Below are 13,932 nucleotides of genomic sequence, written 5' to 3'. Positions count from 1 at the left end.
CTGGCTCCAGGAGTCTCAGGTGCCACACCCTGCAGCATGTGAAATGTGGACAGTGATTTCTAGGGTGGCTGTCCAAACTTGATCAGGAGCTGGTGGGCACCTTCCGTGGTAAGACTCAGCGCTCAGCGCAAACCACTGTTCTTTTGCACATCACTGCTGGGTCAGTCTGCCTCCTGCTCCCCCTTGCTCTCTGCAGGCTGGGCTGGTATCCTAATTGATACCGATTTGCTCATTGTGGGGCTTGAACTCATGACCCTGAGATCAAGACCTGAGCTGAGATCAAGAGATGGACACAGACTGAGCCACCCAGACGCTGCTATGATTGATACAGATTGATATGACAGCACTTTTTCATGTTTTTACTTTGCAGAGGGATGTTTGCTGGGGGATTGAAGGAGATGGAGCAGGAAGAGGTGCTGATCCACGGCGTGTCCTACAATGCCATGTGCCAAATCCTGCATTTCATTTATACCTCTGAGCTGGAGCTCAGCCTGAGCAATGTCCAGGAGACGCTGGTCGCCGCCTGCCAGCTGCAGGTGAGGCTGCCCTCGCTCCAGCAAAGCAGACCCAACCCCAGGGGGTGATCCCCAGGTGTCTGCCGGACAGTGGCGTGAGGGGGATCAGCAGGTGAGGATACCAGGCAGCAAAGGAGACTGCAGGTAGGGCAGAGGCTCGCAGGTGGTGCACAGCTCAGCCAGCCCTGGGCACCGAACCATAGCTGCTCCAAATGCCTCCAGGCCCAGGCTCCTTTGCCCTCTGCCCTTCTGCTGGTTCCTTTCCTTTTGCCTGGGTCTCCCCGCCCCTGAGAAGATCCCACATGTAAACATGTAGGCCAACCCTGAGGCGGGTGTGTGATGTCCCGTGTGTCCCGGTGTCAGATGAAGCCGAGCTGCCCCCACAGTTGCCCAGGCCTTTTCTGCTCATCCACCCCACTTGGCCTCTCCAGTTTCTTTGAAACTACTTTTCGTTTTTGTCATTGAATTTTGAATACTTGTTTTCCTACAGAACTCAGAAAGTTTTCTGAGGCTTTGACAGCGTGACTTACGTTTTGGAAGGCTGCGTGACCTCGGTGGCGTTGGTGCAGTCACGCAAGGGCTGGGCCTGCACGTGCCTTTGCTTTCAGGAGCCGTTGTCAGATGGTCTCATCTGGCTGAAGAGACGTCTCATCTTATATTTGTTGAAAGTGAAAGTGAAATGCTATGCTGAATTCATTATCCTGACCTTTTTTTAGGTCAGAACACGTTTGGGCCATCAGCAAAAACTCAAGTCGGGAAAGCCAAGCTGTTCAGGGGTGTCTGGAGCCCTCACACTGTGGCGGGGCCCCAGCAGTTCCCTGCGCCGTCTCTCTCAGATGGGGGTTGGGGGACACTTGGCCTTTGCTTGCTGGGCTGGTTTGACCCTGGCTTGCCATATGCAATGAGTAGATGGACTTGAGCCAGTGCTCCTGAGCACGTTAGCACTTCTGAGGCCATTGTGGGGGCAGCACGGGATGTAGAGCCTCTGCTTTACCTCGAGCAGCTCAGCTTTTGGGGGTTTTGTTTTTAACATAGTGGGCTTCTATGCAGTGTGTTTGAAGCAAGTCTTACTTGGTATAACAGTTCCAAGTCCATAGGCCCACCATGGTCATGTTTGTTCATGTAGCCAGTGACCACGTGCTCCCCTTCTTTGCCTGGCCCTAGCTCAGGATCACACTGTTCCTGGTGTCCCCAGAGACCTGGGTCTGAATCCCGCCAAGACTGTCACCACAGGGTAACTCCCAGAAAGGGCTCCTTCCAGGCCTCTCATGGGGCTTCTGCACTGGGCAGGCCCGGGGTGATTCCTCTGTAAGCTTTCCTAGCAGAGGACACCCCTGTTGTGACAGTGAGGATGGGAAAGAGAGGGTGACACGGCCCCTGGGTTCTTCAGAAGTTGCTTCTCATGCCCACTGAGGGCTCTTTGCTCACACTTCTCCCCAGAACCTTGTCAGTGTCCTAGCCCACGACAGATCAGAAGTAGTATTTTAGGAAGAAGAGGCAAAGCAGAAGTGCCGGGCAAGAGAGAAAATGGGTAGTCGAGTGAAGACTTCCAGGACCTAACAGAGCCCTACGGGGACATTCCATCTGGGGCAGACACATGTCTGGTGCTTCGCAGGTTTCCATTCAGCTCTTGGCTAATGACCTGGAAAGCACGGAGTGTTTTTGAAATGAGATTTCACACATTTATGGTTAAGCTTCACATACCAGCAGAATTACTTTATGTGTACCAGTTAATTTGCTGATGATGAGTGAAGTATTCCCATTTTTAGAGCAATTTCAAAATCCTCTTTTCCTACAACTTAGCAATGCCTGGGCAGCTTCCCTAGAGCCCTCCTCTCTGTGTCCTTCACCCGGCCATGCTCTGATTGTCTCAGCATGGGCTGGCCTCTAAGCCTGTGGCTCACTTCTCAGCTCCCACCTCAGCACTGTTCCGTCTTGCCCTCCTTTCAACCCACCAGTTCTGCATGATTGGAAAAGGACAGGTTTCGGCCACCCGGGGCCTCTGTGCTAACCAGAGTCGTGCAGGCCTCTCCCCAGGCAGGATGGCTTCTAGCCTTTCAAGAACTGAGTGGGATTCCCAGGAAGGGTGCTGGGTGAGCATCTGAAATGGCCTGGTGGCAGTTCCTAGCTCCTGGGGGGTTCAGGGCCCTGCTACCGGGATGGGGGTGGGTTCCCTGGGGCTGCAGCTTGGGCTGAGCCCGCAGTTGTGGGGGGGGGCGGGGGAGAAGAGAGCTGGATGACTTGTAGACAGCCTGGGGTCCCAGGCGCCTTCCAGAGCAGGGGTGGCTGATGTGGTGGCCGCTGAGCTGCCTCTTGATTCTCTAGAGATTCACTACTTTTGATGTGAAAAGGTCCGCTCTGTGCCAGATAGTTCCTGGGTACAGTCTCATTTTCAATTTATTCCTCTCCAGTTATAGAGGAGGAAACCGAGGCTCAGAGCAGTTAAGAACGTGCCACAGATCTCTTCCAAGCCTGGATTTAGACCCAGTCAGTCTGCAGTGAGCCCCAGTCGCCTCTAGAGCTGGGGGAGAACAGCAGCGCCACGCCTCCACTTCAGGAAAGGTTGGGGGGAGCGGTGGGGGGCCAGCTGTAGCCAATGGCTGTTACCCTCTGTCTCCCTCACCCAGACACTGTTCCCAGCCCAGGCTCGAACGGGGCTTGTTCTCTTCACAGATCCCAGAGATCATCCATTTCTGCTGTGATTTCCTCATGTCCTGGGTGGACGAAGAGAACATCCTTGATGTCTACCGGCTGGCGGAGCTGTTTGACTTGAGCCGTCTGACTGAGCAGCTGGACACCTACATCCTCAAAAACTTTGTGGCCTTCTCTCGGACTGACAAGTACCGCCAGCTTCCCCTGGAGAAGGTCTACTCCCTCCTCAGCAGCAACCGCCTGGAGGTCTCCTGCGAGACCGAGGTGTACGAGGGCGCCCTGCTCTACCATTACACCCTGGAGCAGGTGCAGGCCGACCAGATCTCACTGCACGAGCCCCCCAAGCTCCTGGAGACAGTGCGCTTTCCCCTGATGGAAGCTGAGGTCCTCCAGCGGCTGCACGACAAGCTGGACCCCAGCCCGCTGAGGGACACGGTGGCCAGTGCACTCATGTACCACCGCAATGAGAGCCTGCAGCCCAGCCTGCAGGGCCCTCAGACAGAGTTGCGCTCGGACTTCCAGTGCGTCGTGGGCTTCGGGGGCATTCACTCCACACCGTCCACTGTCCTCAGCGACCAGGCCAAGTACCTGAACCCCCTGCTGGGAGAGTGGAAGCACTTCACCGCCTCCCTGGCCCCCCGCATGTCCAACCAGGGCATCGCAGTGCTCAACAACTTTGTGTACCTGATCGGAGGGGACAACAATGTCCAGGGCTTCCGCGCTGAGTCCCGGTGCTGGAGGTAGGCGAGGTGCTCGGCTGAGGTTTGGTCTGTGGGTGATGCTGTCGTGTGGGAGTTAGGGGCTCTGCGGGCTCAGAGGCTGCTTGTGGGGGGGGCTTCTGCGAGGGCTGAGGCACTAGCCTTATAAATTAATCTGTGGCTTGCTGGGGTGCACCGCCTTATAAAGTCCAGGTTAATTTGGAGAGTTTGGCTGTGATGAGGCAACGAAGAAGGCACCAGGCGTGCTTGTTTTCACTCTTGTCTTTTTCTCAAAGCCACTCATTGTGGGTCACACACCCGGCTGTCTTGTGGGGGAGAGGCTAGGTTGTGAATGACTGTGCACTTGGACCGGCTGGACAGGGATCGGCCTCAGAAGGAGGGGACTGAGTTGCCAGGAGCACTGGGCAGGGCAGCTGCTCCTTGTGTCTTGCCCTCTCCAGCTTTGACATGTCTCATCCCAGGTTCCCTTTGCCCGTCAGCTGTGCTCCGCTCTCTTAACCACAGCCCCTGGTGGAGAGTGGCTTCCTGTCCTCCCTCCCTCTTTTGTAGTATAGAGTCCTCAGCCCAGGGCACCGAAAAAGCCAACAGGCATCAATGAGCCCCATGTGAGATTTCATTACCCCTGCCTGCCCTGGCGTCCATGGTGTTGGTGGGCTCGGGGTCCCCTGAGGTCTTCTGAGCAGGCAGTTTCCCAAGAGCGAGAGGTGTGATGTACTATGTATGTTTTTTCTATATGTTAGGTCTTTATACACAGTTCATCGTTCATAGCTTCCAAAACCCTTGGAATTTCCTAAGAGGAAAGCACTGATTCTGTCTTTTGCTGTTAAGAGAGTTATTGTGAGAATGACACCTCCAAGCGCCTTCCCTAGGAACTACACTCTGCATTTTAGCATCAAGTGGCCAGAACTTTGAACTTTGTTTGTGACTCTGGAAGCCCCTGAGTGTGAGGGGTTGCTGGTCCCCAGGAGAACCAACCCTACCCCTTAGAAGGTTGGAATTTTAGTCACGCCCTCAGACACTGGGGAGAGGAGAATGGTCTGTCGTTGAATCAGTTGCCAATGGCCAGTGATTTAATCAAGTGTGCCTATGTAGCGAAGCCTTCATAAAAACCCAAAAAGAGAGGGTTGGGAGAGCTTCGGGGTTGGCGACCGTCCAGTCTGGAGGTGCTGGGAAAGTGACACACTGTCCTGGAGGGGGTGTGGAAGCTCCCTGCCCTTTCCCCAGACCTTGCTCTTTGTATCTATCTGGCTGTTCTGATTTATATCTTTTTATAATAAATGGGTAATCTAGTAAGTGTAATGTTTCTCTGAGTTCTGTGAGCTGCTCTGGCAGATTAATGAAACCCAAGGAAGGGGGTTTTGAGAATCTCTGATTTATGGCCAGTTGGCCAGAGGTACAACCTGGTGCTTGTGATTGGCATTGTGGGCTGGAGGGGATCACTGGAACTTCCCGTTGGTAGCCGGTAGGTCAGAAGCGTAGATAACAGGCTGGGCTTGTGACTAGTGTCTGAAATGGGGACGGTGGGGTAGGGCGGTACCAGCCTGTGGAGTGAGCCATCGTACTATGGGATCTGATGCACCTCCAGGTAGATAGCGTTGGGATTGAGTTGAATTGTAGGACACTTAGTTGGCATCCAGAGGATGGCTTATTGGTGTGGAGAAAATGTCATGCTCCCCGTCCCAACACACACGTTGGAATTGAGTGCAGGAACCCAAAAGAGGGGGTTTTGTGGACTGTCCTGGTCTGTAGGATGCTTCCGGCTCTGTCACTCTATTGAGCTATCCATTTTTGGGGGCAGAACAGAGGAATCAGGGTAGATCCCCACAGCCTCAGCTACCATTAGGTGTCCAGGGCCCCTCCACTGTACTTTGGTTTGATTTTGTGGGATTTGATGTGTGTGGGAAGTCTCCCATCTTTTGCAAGCTGAAAAAAAGCTGGTACTGCAGAGAGAGAGAGTGCCAGCTGGTTCCATGGCTGTGAGTTAGGTACTGACCAAGTTCACATTCATGTTTCCTTCTTTGGGGATGGGGGTGGGGTCTGGCCTGTCCTTGCCTCTTGGAAGTGAGCATGAGGTGACTGTGAGGAGAGAGCCCCAGCCCCTTCTGCTTTCTGGGATCCAGGAAGCAATCACCTCTGTTAAACTGAAGAGACCCAAAGCTTGGCAGCTCAACTCCAGTTAAACACAGGACAGGCTGAGTTCAGAAAGGAGGAAACAATATGTTCATTTTCTCCCTAACCAAATACCCTCCACAGTGGGTGTGGCAGCACCAGGTTCAGCCTTCCCTTGAAAAGCCTCAAAGCTGCTTTTTTAGGGGCCTCTTTCCACGTTGGGAAGGCCAAGGCCAGACCTCCCTGCTGAAAGCAACCCACAGACCTGCAAAACAGACCTCTCCAGGGTGTTGTGGTCACCAGTTCTTATCATACAGCGGGGTGGTTGTGTGCTCACAGGGAGGCCGTGGGGCTTTCCCACAGCGGGGGCTGCTGCCTGCCCTTGGTCTGCCCTTTTAATGACTTGCTATCAGTTTCACTCAAGACCGGTGTAAATTTCCCAAGCCAAACTCTGGAAAATGCTAGTATCAGCAGCGATGTTTGATAACCACAGCCTCAAACTCCAGTGACAAGGTTGGGTCATCATGGCAGGTGGGGTGGGTGAGACCTGCCTGGCAGGGGGGCACCATGAAGGGGTTGGGGTGCATGTCTGCCTGGGTGGTGGCAGGACCCTGGGGTCTGTCACCTCTACAGGGTGGGAGTTCCGTCAGTCTCCTTGTAGACTTCTAAAACTGCTGGATGGATATTAATTGGAATGGTCTGAGTCTGGTTCTCTCCTTTCTCCCATTCCTTCGTTTATGAGCCTTAGATCTACAGACTCTCAGAATACAAGAAGACAAAATTTGCAATTAGGGTTTGCACTTGGGGTGCTAGAGACTTCTCAGGTTATGTCAGAGCATTGGTATCCAGGACCTGCACGTAAGAAGTCAGCTGTCTTGGAGCAAATTGTATTGTACTCCCCCCTACTTTTCAAAGTCAATGTTACTCCACTTTGCTCTTGTGAAAGACCTACATTAGTGCCTGTTTTCGCTAACCAGTAGAATTCCAAAGAGGATTTTCGCTTTTACAAAAAGAAGATTAAAAGCGAAGATAGTGTTCAGCATTGGTTTTGCAGCAAGCCTGTACAGAGGCAACATGCACCCTTGAGCGAGAGTGGGCCCTCCAGGCGCCTTCCCTGGAAACTACAGTCAGCATCTCAGCATCAAGTGGCCAGCGCTTTGAACTCTGTGAGCATTTGTGCTTTGTCTCCATTTCTTTTGTGCCTCCATTAGCAAGCAGTGACCTAAGGTATCAGAAAGGCCCTAAGAACGGTTATTTTTTGGGTCTGGAAACACTCTCATTTTCTTCCCACGTGAATTAATTATATTTGCTTTGTTTTATGCCATTTCAGCTTTTGAAAGGTTCCCAAGGAATACCCTACTTTCAGATGGGGGGATCTGCACTGACTGTCCACCTCACCCATGGTCTGTTGGACCCTTCTTAGAATAGCAACTTGTTTTCTCCCTTAGGCATTTCTGTGGCTATTCATATTTCAAAATATATTTTTAAAATTTCCTTGATTATAATGGATATTGTTAATAGGCATAGGAATGCTTAAGTTGTGGAAACACAGAAGAAAAATGGTCTGCCTGATTTAACAAAGACCTCATAGCATTTCTTTTTGACTCTAGCTTGCACTTCTGAGTTTGCAGTAGGGCGATCCAAAATCTGCCTTAAAGTGACTAAAACTGTTTATATCTTTATATAGCTCCTTTTTATTAAAAAAAAACATTACTTGAGGATTTATTCCAACAAAGTAGAAAATCCAATAAAATGGGAAATGTGGAATATAGGACACAGTGGAGAGATAAGAAGTGAGCACAACTGCGGTTGTGTCTAAATTATGGATGTATAGTGTGTGTATGTGTAGTGTGTTCTGTGTGTGTCTGAAACCACAAAGCCATATGAATGCATCCAAGGAAGCTGTGAGGGCAGGAGACCAGAAGGAAGCAAGCGGAAGCATCTGGTGGGTCTTATCTCACTCTGGTGGAAGATGCTGACTTGCACTTGACCAGAAATAGGGGTGGAGGAGACATGGACATGAATGAGTGTCGTGCACAGGAAAGGCAGTGGGAAGCGCCCATCCCAGTCACTTGGCAGGACCTCCGTGAGTGCTGAGCCCCTGGAATGGCCTTGCTGCCTCTCTCTAGCTAGACCTTGGATTGGCTCGCCCCGGGACCTTCCTGGTCTCTCCATGAGAGAGCTCTGCCCTCCCAGCCCCTGCTGTCCAGTGGATCATGACTTCTGGGTAGATCACCCTCTCTGTACCTCTACAGTTGAAAGAAGCGTGCTTGTATGGACTTTCCCTTCGGGTTCCCTGCACGAGCACCATGCCTGATCCACATTGGGCGGCCAGCGATGACTGAATGATTGCACTGTTGGTAATTTTTGTTTAATTCTTTAAGCAGACAGTGCGCTATCTGCCCCAAGCTACAGTGAGGACTAGGAATACAGACTCGAACCAGTCCTTTACAAACTCCCTTCCGGTGTGACAAGGACCCTTTTCATGTGCATTGTCCTTTCTGAGTCCTTGTGAAGCTTTCATAGGCAGGCGGCATCCTCCCGTCTGCCAGGCGCAGAAACTAAATGAATGCTGGAGCGGGGAGAACTGATGCCTGCACGCACCCGGCTGGACCGGGGCAGACCAGCTCCCAAACCTGGGTCTCTGTGACCCGTGCGCATGTGCTTTTTTCTCTCCTGTTAGCCCCAGCCGCTGAGGTGTCCTGTTTCCTGCCATTCCTCGCGGGCAGGGAGGAGCTGGCTGAAAGGCGCAGGCAGGCAGGAGGAGCCGCAGAGCACATCTCACTAGTGCTTTGGGGCGAAGGTTGAAATCCATCTGTCCACCAACCGTATATGGCACCGACCAAAGAAAACTGTTCCTTCTCTAATGAGCCAGTTGAAGTTCAGCTCATCCCTTTGGAGTTGGTCTTTCCGTGGAGAAACAAAAACCACTTATCTGAAAGCAGCTATAATTATGCACAAGCTCTTGAGGAAGGAGACTCCAGAAGCAGGCACTCAGAACTGGTACCAGAGTGGATGACCAGGGGAAAAGGTCCAGACTCAGTTTGGTGGGGAGAGTGGACTCTGGGGCTCGGGCTCACAGGGTCCTGGTCACTTAAGGCTCTGTAATCCTCCGTATTCACCCAAATAGCATACCTGCCTGCATGTCCCACAAAGTGCCAGGCCTGGGGCATGGAGTGGGGCAGGGCTGAGTGCCGGCAAGGCAGGTGTGTAGATTGGCCTGTGAAGGGCCTCAGCTGCTAGGCTAGGTGAGGATTTTGGTATGAGTGGGGGCTTGCTGGTGAGTGTGGGATCGGGTGAGCAAAGGGAACACGGGCTTCCGTTCGGACTGGTGAGCAGCCAGCTGGAGAGGGCTAGGAGGCCTTTGCCGTGTGGGTCCAGCATGCCCGAAGACGAAGTGAGGGGTGATGTGGGTCTCCCAGGAAGGCTGCGATTGCCTGGGCTGAGTATGCAAATGAAGGCCTTCAAAGACTGATGAAGGGCAGAGGACTCTCAGGGCTGTGGGAGGGGGTAGTTGCACAAAGAAGCTCGGAATGAAGCTGCTGCTTGGGGATATGACTTTTTGCAAAGGATGATGAAGAAAGACGGGCTCCTGGTCATGCCTTCCAGGCTCTGTGCTAGAGACACACCCATGTTCAGACTGCCTGCTGGTGTGGTTGTAGATGGGCATGTGCTGGTGTGTTGGGGCAGCTGGGGGGTGGCGGGTTCAGGGTACAGTGGTGGAACAGAAGGTGTGGGCCTGCTGGGCAAACTTTCTGGCCTATCAGTGATGCCCTGCCCTCGTGTTCCCTCAAAAGGTATGACCCAAGGCACAACCGCTGGTTCCAGATCCAGTCGCTGCAGCAGGAACACGCCGACCTGTGTGTGTGTGTGGTGGGCAGGTACATCTATGCGGTGGCGGGCCGCGACTACCATAATGATCTGAGTGCCGTGGAGCGTTACGATCCCACCACCAACTCCTGGGCTTACGTGGCTCCTCTCAAGAGGGAGGTAAGGAAACCCCTCCCAAAGGGGCCTTTTCCTGCCCTCTTTCCTTCTAGGATGTGCAGAGAGAGTGGATGGCCAAGCTGGGGAACCAGAACTAGTGGGTACCTCCAAAGACTCTGCATTGTGATTGGGGCAGGGGACCCCTGGAGTTCATACAGCCTCCTAGGGAGAACCTCACCAAGTGCACACCAGATCCTGTTCCCGGAATTTCATCCCCATCTTGGTCTCGCCACCTTGATCCCAGGAAGCTGCTTTATTTTTTCTTTTCTTAAAGATTTTATTTGAGGGCTCTTGGTTGGCTCAGTGGGTTAATAAGCCTCTGCCTTCGGCTTGGTCATGATCTCGGGGTCCTGGGATCGAACCCCACATCTCTCTGCTCTCTGCTCAGAGGGGAGCCTGCTTCCTCCTCACTCACTCTGACTGCCTCTCTGTCTACTTGTGATCTCTGTCAAATAAATAAATAAAATCTTTAAAAAAAAAAAAAGATTTTATTTGAGAAAGAATCTGAAGCAGACTCCTTGATCGTGGAGCCCGACATGGGGCTGGATCCTATGACTGCGAGATCAGGACCTGAGCTGAGACCAAGAGCTGGAAGTTCTACTGACTGAGCCACCCAGGCGCCCCCCGACCCGTTGAGGAAACTACTATAATCCTGCAGTTCAAATGTCGACAAAAACCTTCCCCTTGTCTATCCCTCAGCATAGTTGAGCTGGTCTGAAGTGTGTTCAAAGATGTTGTTAGACAGGAGGGACACTGTGATAGAGGAGGGCACGGGAGTCTCCCAACTTCAAGGGCTTCCTGGAGGGTGGGGCCTTTGAAAAGGTCAAAACACCACTTTAGAAGTTGTATTTCACATTTGTTTGCTTGTTTTTAAAGATCATGTGTATCCAGGGGTATCCCTGGGCACTCTAGAGGCAGAGGATGGTATGGGGACACATGTGGGGCAGTTGTCCAGGCTCTGCCACAAGATCTTCTGTTCCCCCCCCTTTTTTTAAGAGTTTATTTATTTATTTGACAGACGGAGATCACAGGTAGGCAGAGAGGCAGGCAGGGAGGGGGGGAGCAGGCTCCCCCCTGAGCAGAGAGCCCAATGCAGGGCTCCATCCCAGTATCCCAGGATCATGACCTGAGCTGAAGGCAGAGGCTTTAACCCACTGAGCCACCCAGGCGCCCCGATCTCCTACCTTTCTGAACCTCTTTCCACACCTCCTCTTATCTCTGTCCCCTCTCCAATCCCCCCAAGGCTGTAGTCTTTGACCTCAGGGGGCTGAGGTCTCCCTGATGGGTCCAGCTCTTCTCCATGGCCCTCAAGGGCTCTGAGGCTGGGGGTTTCCTCCCAGGCAGGGAAAGCTGGCCTGCTCCTTGTTCCTCCACTTCCCTGGGGAAGAAAGTGCCTCTAGTGGGGTACTCCTTCCCCTCATTCTGGAGAAAGGAAGAGATTTTGCATGGGAAAGATCAGGCGGTCCTTGAGACCTGATGGACCCCTGAATTCTCTTCTGGAAAGGAATGAGTGGGAATGGAGGCTGTTGGGCTCCAGGGCTTCTTTGTCTGGAAAGTGCAGTTCTCCGATGTGGCCACAGAGGGGCAGCCTCGGTGTTCAACCAGGTTCTCCCCTGTCAATGTTACTTCTTTCTTACCATTTATTTGTTCAGCTACTATTTATTAAGCACCTACCATATACAAATCCCTGGGGATCCAGTGGTGTTAAGAGATGAGAAAAGTACCCCTCCAGACCATGGTGTTCACAGCCTAATAGAGAGACCACTCTTTTTTTTTTTTTTTAAGATTTTATTTATTTATCTGACAGAAAAAGAGACGGCAAGAGAGGGAACACAGGCAGGGGGAGCAGCAGAGGGAGAGGGAGAAGCAGAGTCCCCGCTGAGCAGGGAGCCAGACACAGGGCTTGATCCCAGGACTCCGGGATCACAACATGAGCCGAAGGCAGACACTTAATGAGTGAGCCACCCAGGCGCCCCAGAGAGACCACTCTTAACCACTAAACAAATCAGTTTATTAGTAATTAGTAATTGCTAATTGTGCTAAGTGTGGTGAAGGAAATCGAGAGGCCTAAGCTCAGCATTGTCCCGGGAGGGGGGTCTGGCAGGACTAATCTGAAAAGACTGGGGTGGGGGCATCTGAAGAGATGTTGATTAGACCAAGGTCTAACGGAAGCAGCTGCTGGGAGAGGGAAGGAGTTCCCAGGTCAGGAGGGGGCATTCCCAATCTGAGAAAGAGGGATGGCATGAGGAGGCACTGTGAAGAGACAAGGATGGAGAAGAGCAGCTCCTGAGCCACTGGGTGGTCCAGGTGGGGGGGACAGTGGCTTGTCTTAGGGTAGAGGCTGTGGGGAAGGAGAGAGCTGGGCAGGTTCAAGGCATAGTTTGGAGGTAAACTGACCAGACTTGCTGATGGATCAGATGGTAGAGAATGAAAGGGGAGAGATCATGGAAGACGCCCAGGCTCTGGGTTTGAGCACGTGGGTGGATGGCTAAGCTGCCGACCAAGAGGACAGATGGGTTTGGGAATGAAAAAGAAAAGGAAGGGTTCCCTATATATCATGATAAGTATTCCAGTGGGAAATGTCAGTTTGACATTAAAAGTCAAGCTCAGGGGAGTGGTCAGCCAGGAGATAGCAATGATGGTATGCTGGCCATGGGAGCAGTTGTGATCAGTTCAGAGGAACAGGGACGAGAAGGGGGTTGTGGGGGGCATCCAGGGAGGGAAAACTGCCAGAGAGCAGGGAGGTTTTCTCCTGTGAGCAGAGGGGGCCCACGGGTCCTGGAGAAGGGAAGTGTGTAGCTCATGTTGCTGTCCTAGAACCCATAGTCAGACATAGCAAATGACTGAGGGAAAAGTGTCACACAGTTTTATCCATTTGTCACATTCTCTTACCTATTTCTTAGGGACCCACGTAATGCTGAGTCCCACCAGTGTGGCATTGCTGACGTGCCCCCAACAGACCATGAATTCCCTGTCCCAGCACCAGGTGGAGTGCTGCCTTCCTGTGGTTCAGGGGAGAAAAGTGGGACCTCTGCAGGGAACTCTTCTCACTTAAAAACCTCCCCAAAGAACTCACACTTCTGGGAAGATAGAGTAGATGTATTCCTCCTAATTCTTGCTAAGTACAACTCAAAACTCTGGACATACACATAAAAAAAAAAAAAACCCTTAAGCCTCAGAATGGTTGAGAGAAGGCAGTCCATACAGTTATGTGTTCCCTGGATTTCCTTTTTGCCTCATATATCTCAGACTTACAAGTGAAGGGGTTCATAGGCAGTAGCACCAATGGGAAGCAAACTTCAGTGAACGTATAAAAATTGAAATCCTCACTGTGGTCTCTCACGTGGACTCACACTGGCTTGTGCTCTCTCTCTCTCTCTCACTCTCTCTCAAATAAATCTTTATTTGACAGAGAGACAACGAGAGAGGGAACACAAGCAGGGGGAGGGGGAGAGGGAGAAGCAGGCTTCCCGAAGAGCAGAGAGCCTGATGCAGGGCTTGATCCCAGGACTCTGGGATCATGGGATTATGACCTGAGCCTAAGGCTCCATGACCTAAGGCAGACACTTAACAACTGAGCCACTCAGGCGCCCCTAAATAAAATTTTAAAAAATTTTAAATTAAAAAAAATTTTTAAAAATAAAAAATATAAAGGAATGAAGTGGGAAGAATCAGTCTACCTGATTTCAAGACTTAACTACATGGCTGCAGTAGTCACGACTGTGGTGTTAGCAGAGGGCTAGGTGTGGATCAGTGCAGCAGCAAGGAGAACCTGCTGATAGGCCCACCTGATTTTTGACAAAGGTGCAAAAGCAAATGAATGGAGAAAAGATAACTTTTCAACAAATTATATGAGAGCAGTTGGAATCTGTAAGCAAAGAAGAGGAACATTGACCAAGTCTCATACTTTATAAAAAATTAACTCAAAGTGGTTTATGGGCTTAGGTGTA

At 51.8% G+C, this 13,932-nt stretch overlaps 1 protein-coding gene across 3 annotated transcripts in view; it reads left to right on the top strand.

The window, feature by feature from the left end:
- KLHL22 (kelch like family member 22) overlaps positions 1-13,932 on the top strand; it is a 35,091-nt gene that overhangs the window by 15,506 nt on the left and 5,653 nt on the right. For all 3 annotated transcript variants that reach the window (XM_032875928.1, XM_032875927.1, XM_032875929.1), the window contains exons 3-5: positions 371-536; positions 3,189-3,907; positions 9,793-9,985. In XM_032875928.1, the coding sequence (XP_032731819.1) occupies positions 371-536; positions 3,189-3,907; positions 9,793-9,985 (1,078 nt within the window). The remainder of the gene's footprint in view (positions 1-370; positions 537-3,188; positions 3,908-9,792; positions 9,986-13,932) is intronic.

This window comes from Lontra canadensis, unplaced genomic scaffold (assembly GCF_010015895.1).
Source record: "Lontra canadensis isolate GAN:19392208 unplaced genomic scaffold, GSC_riverotter_1.0 scaffold57, whole genome shotgun sequence".
Taxonomy (NCBI): Eukaryota; Metazoa; Chordata; class Mammalia; order Carnivora; family Mustelidae; genus Lontra; species Lontra canadensis.
The sequence above is the reverse complement of the archived record's forward strand: the minus strand, read 5'-3'. Positions and strand labels throughout refer to the sequence as shown.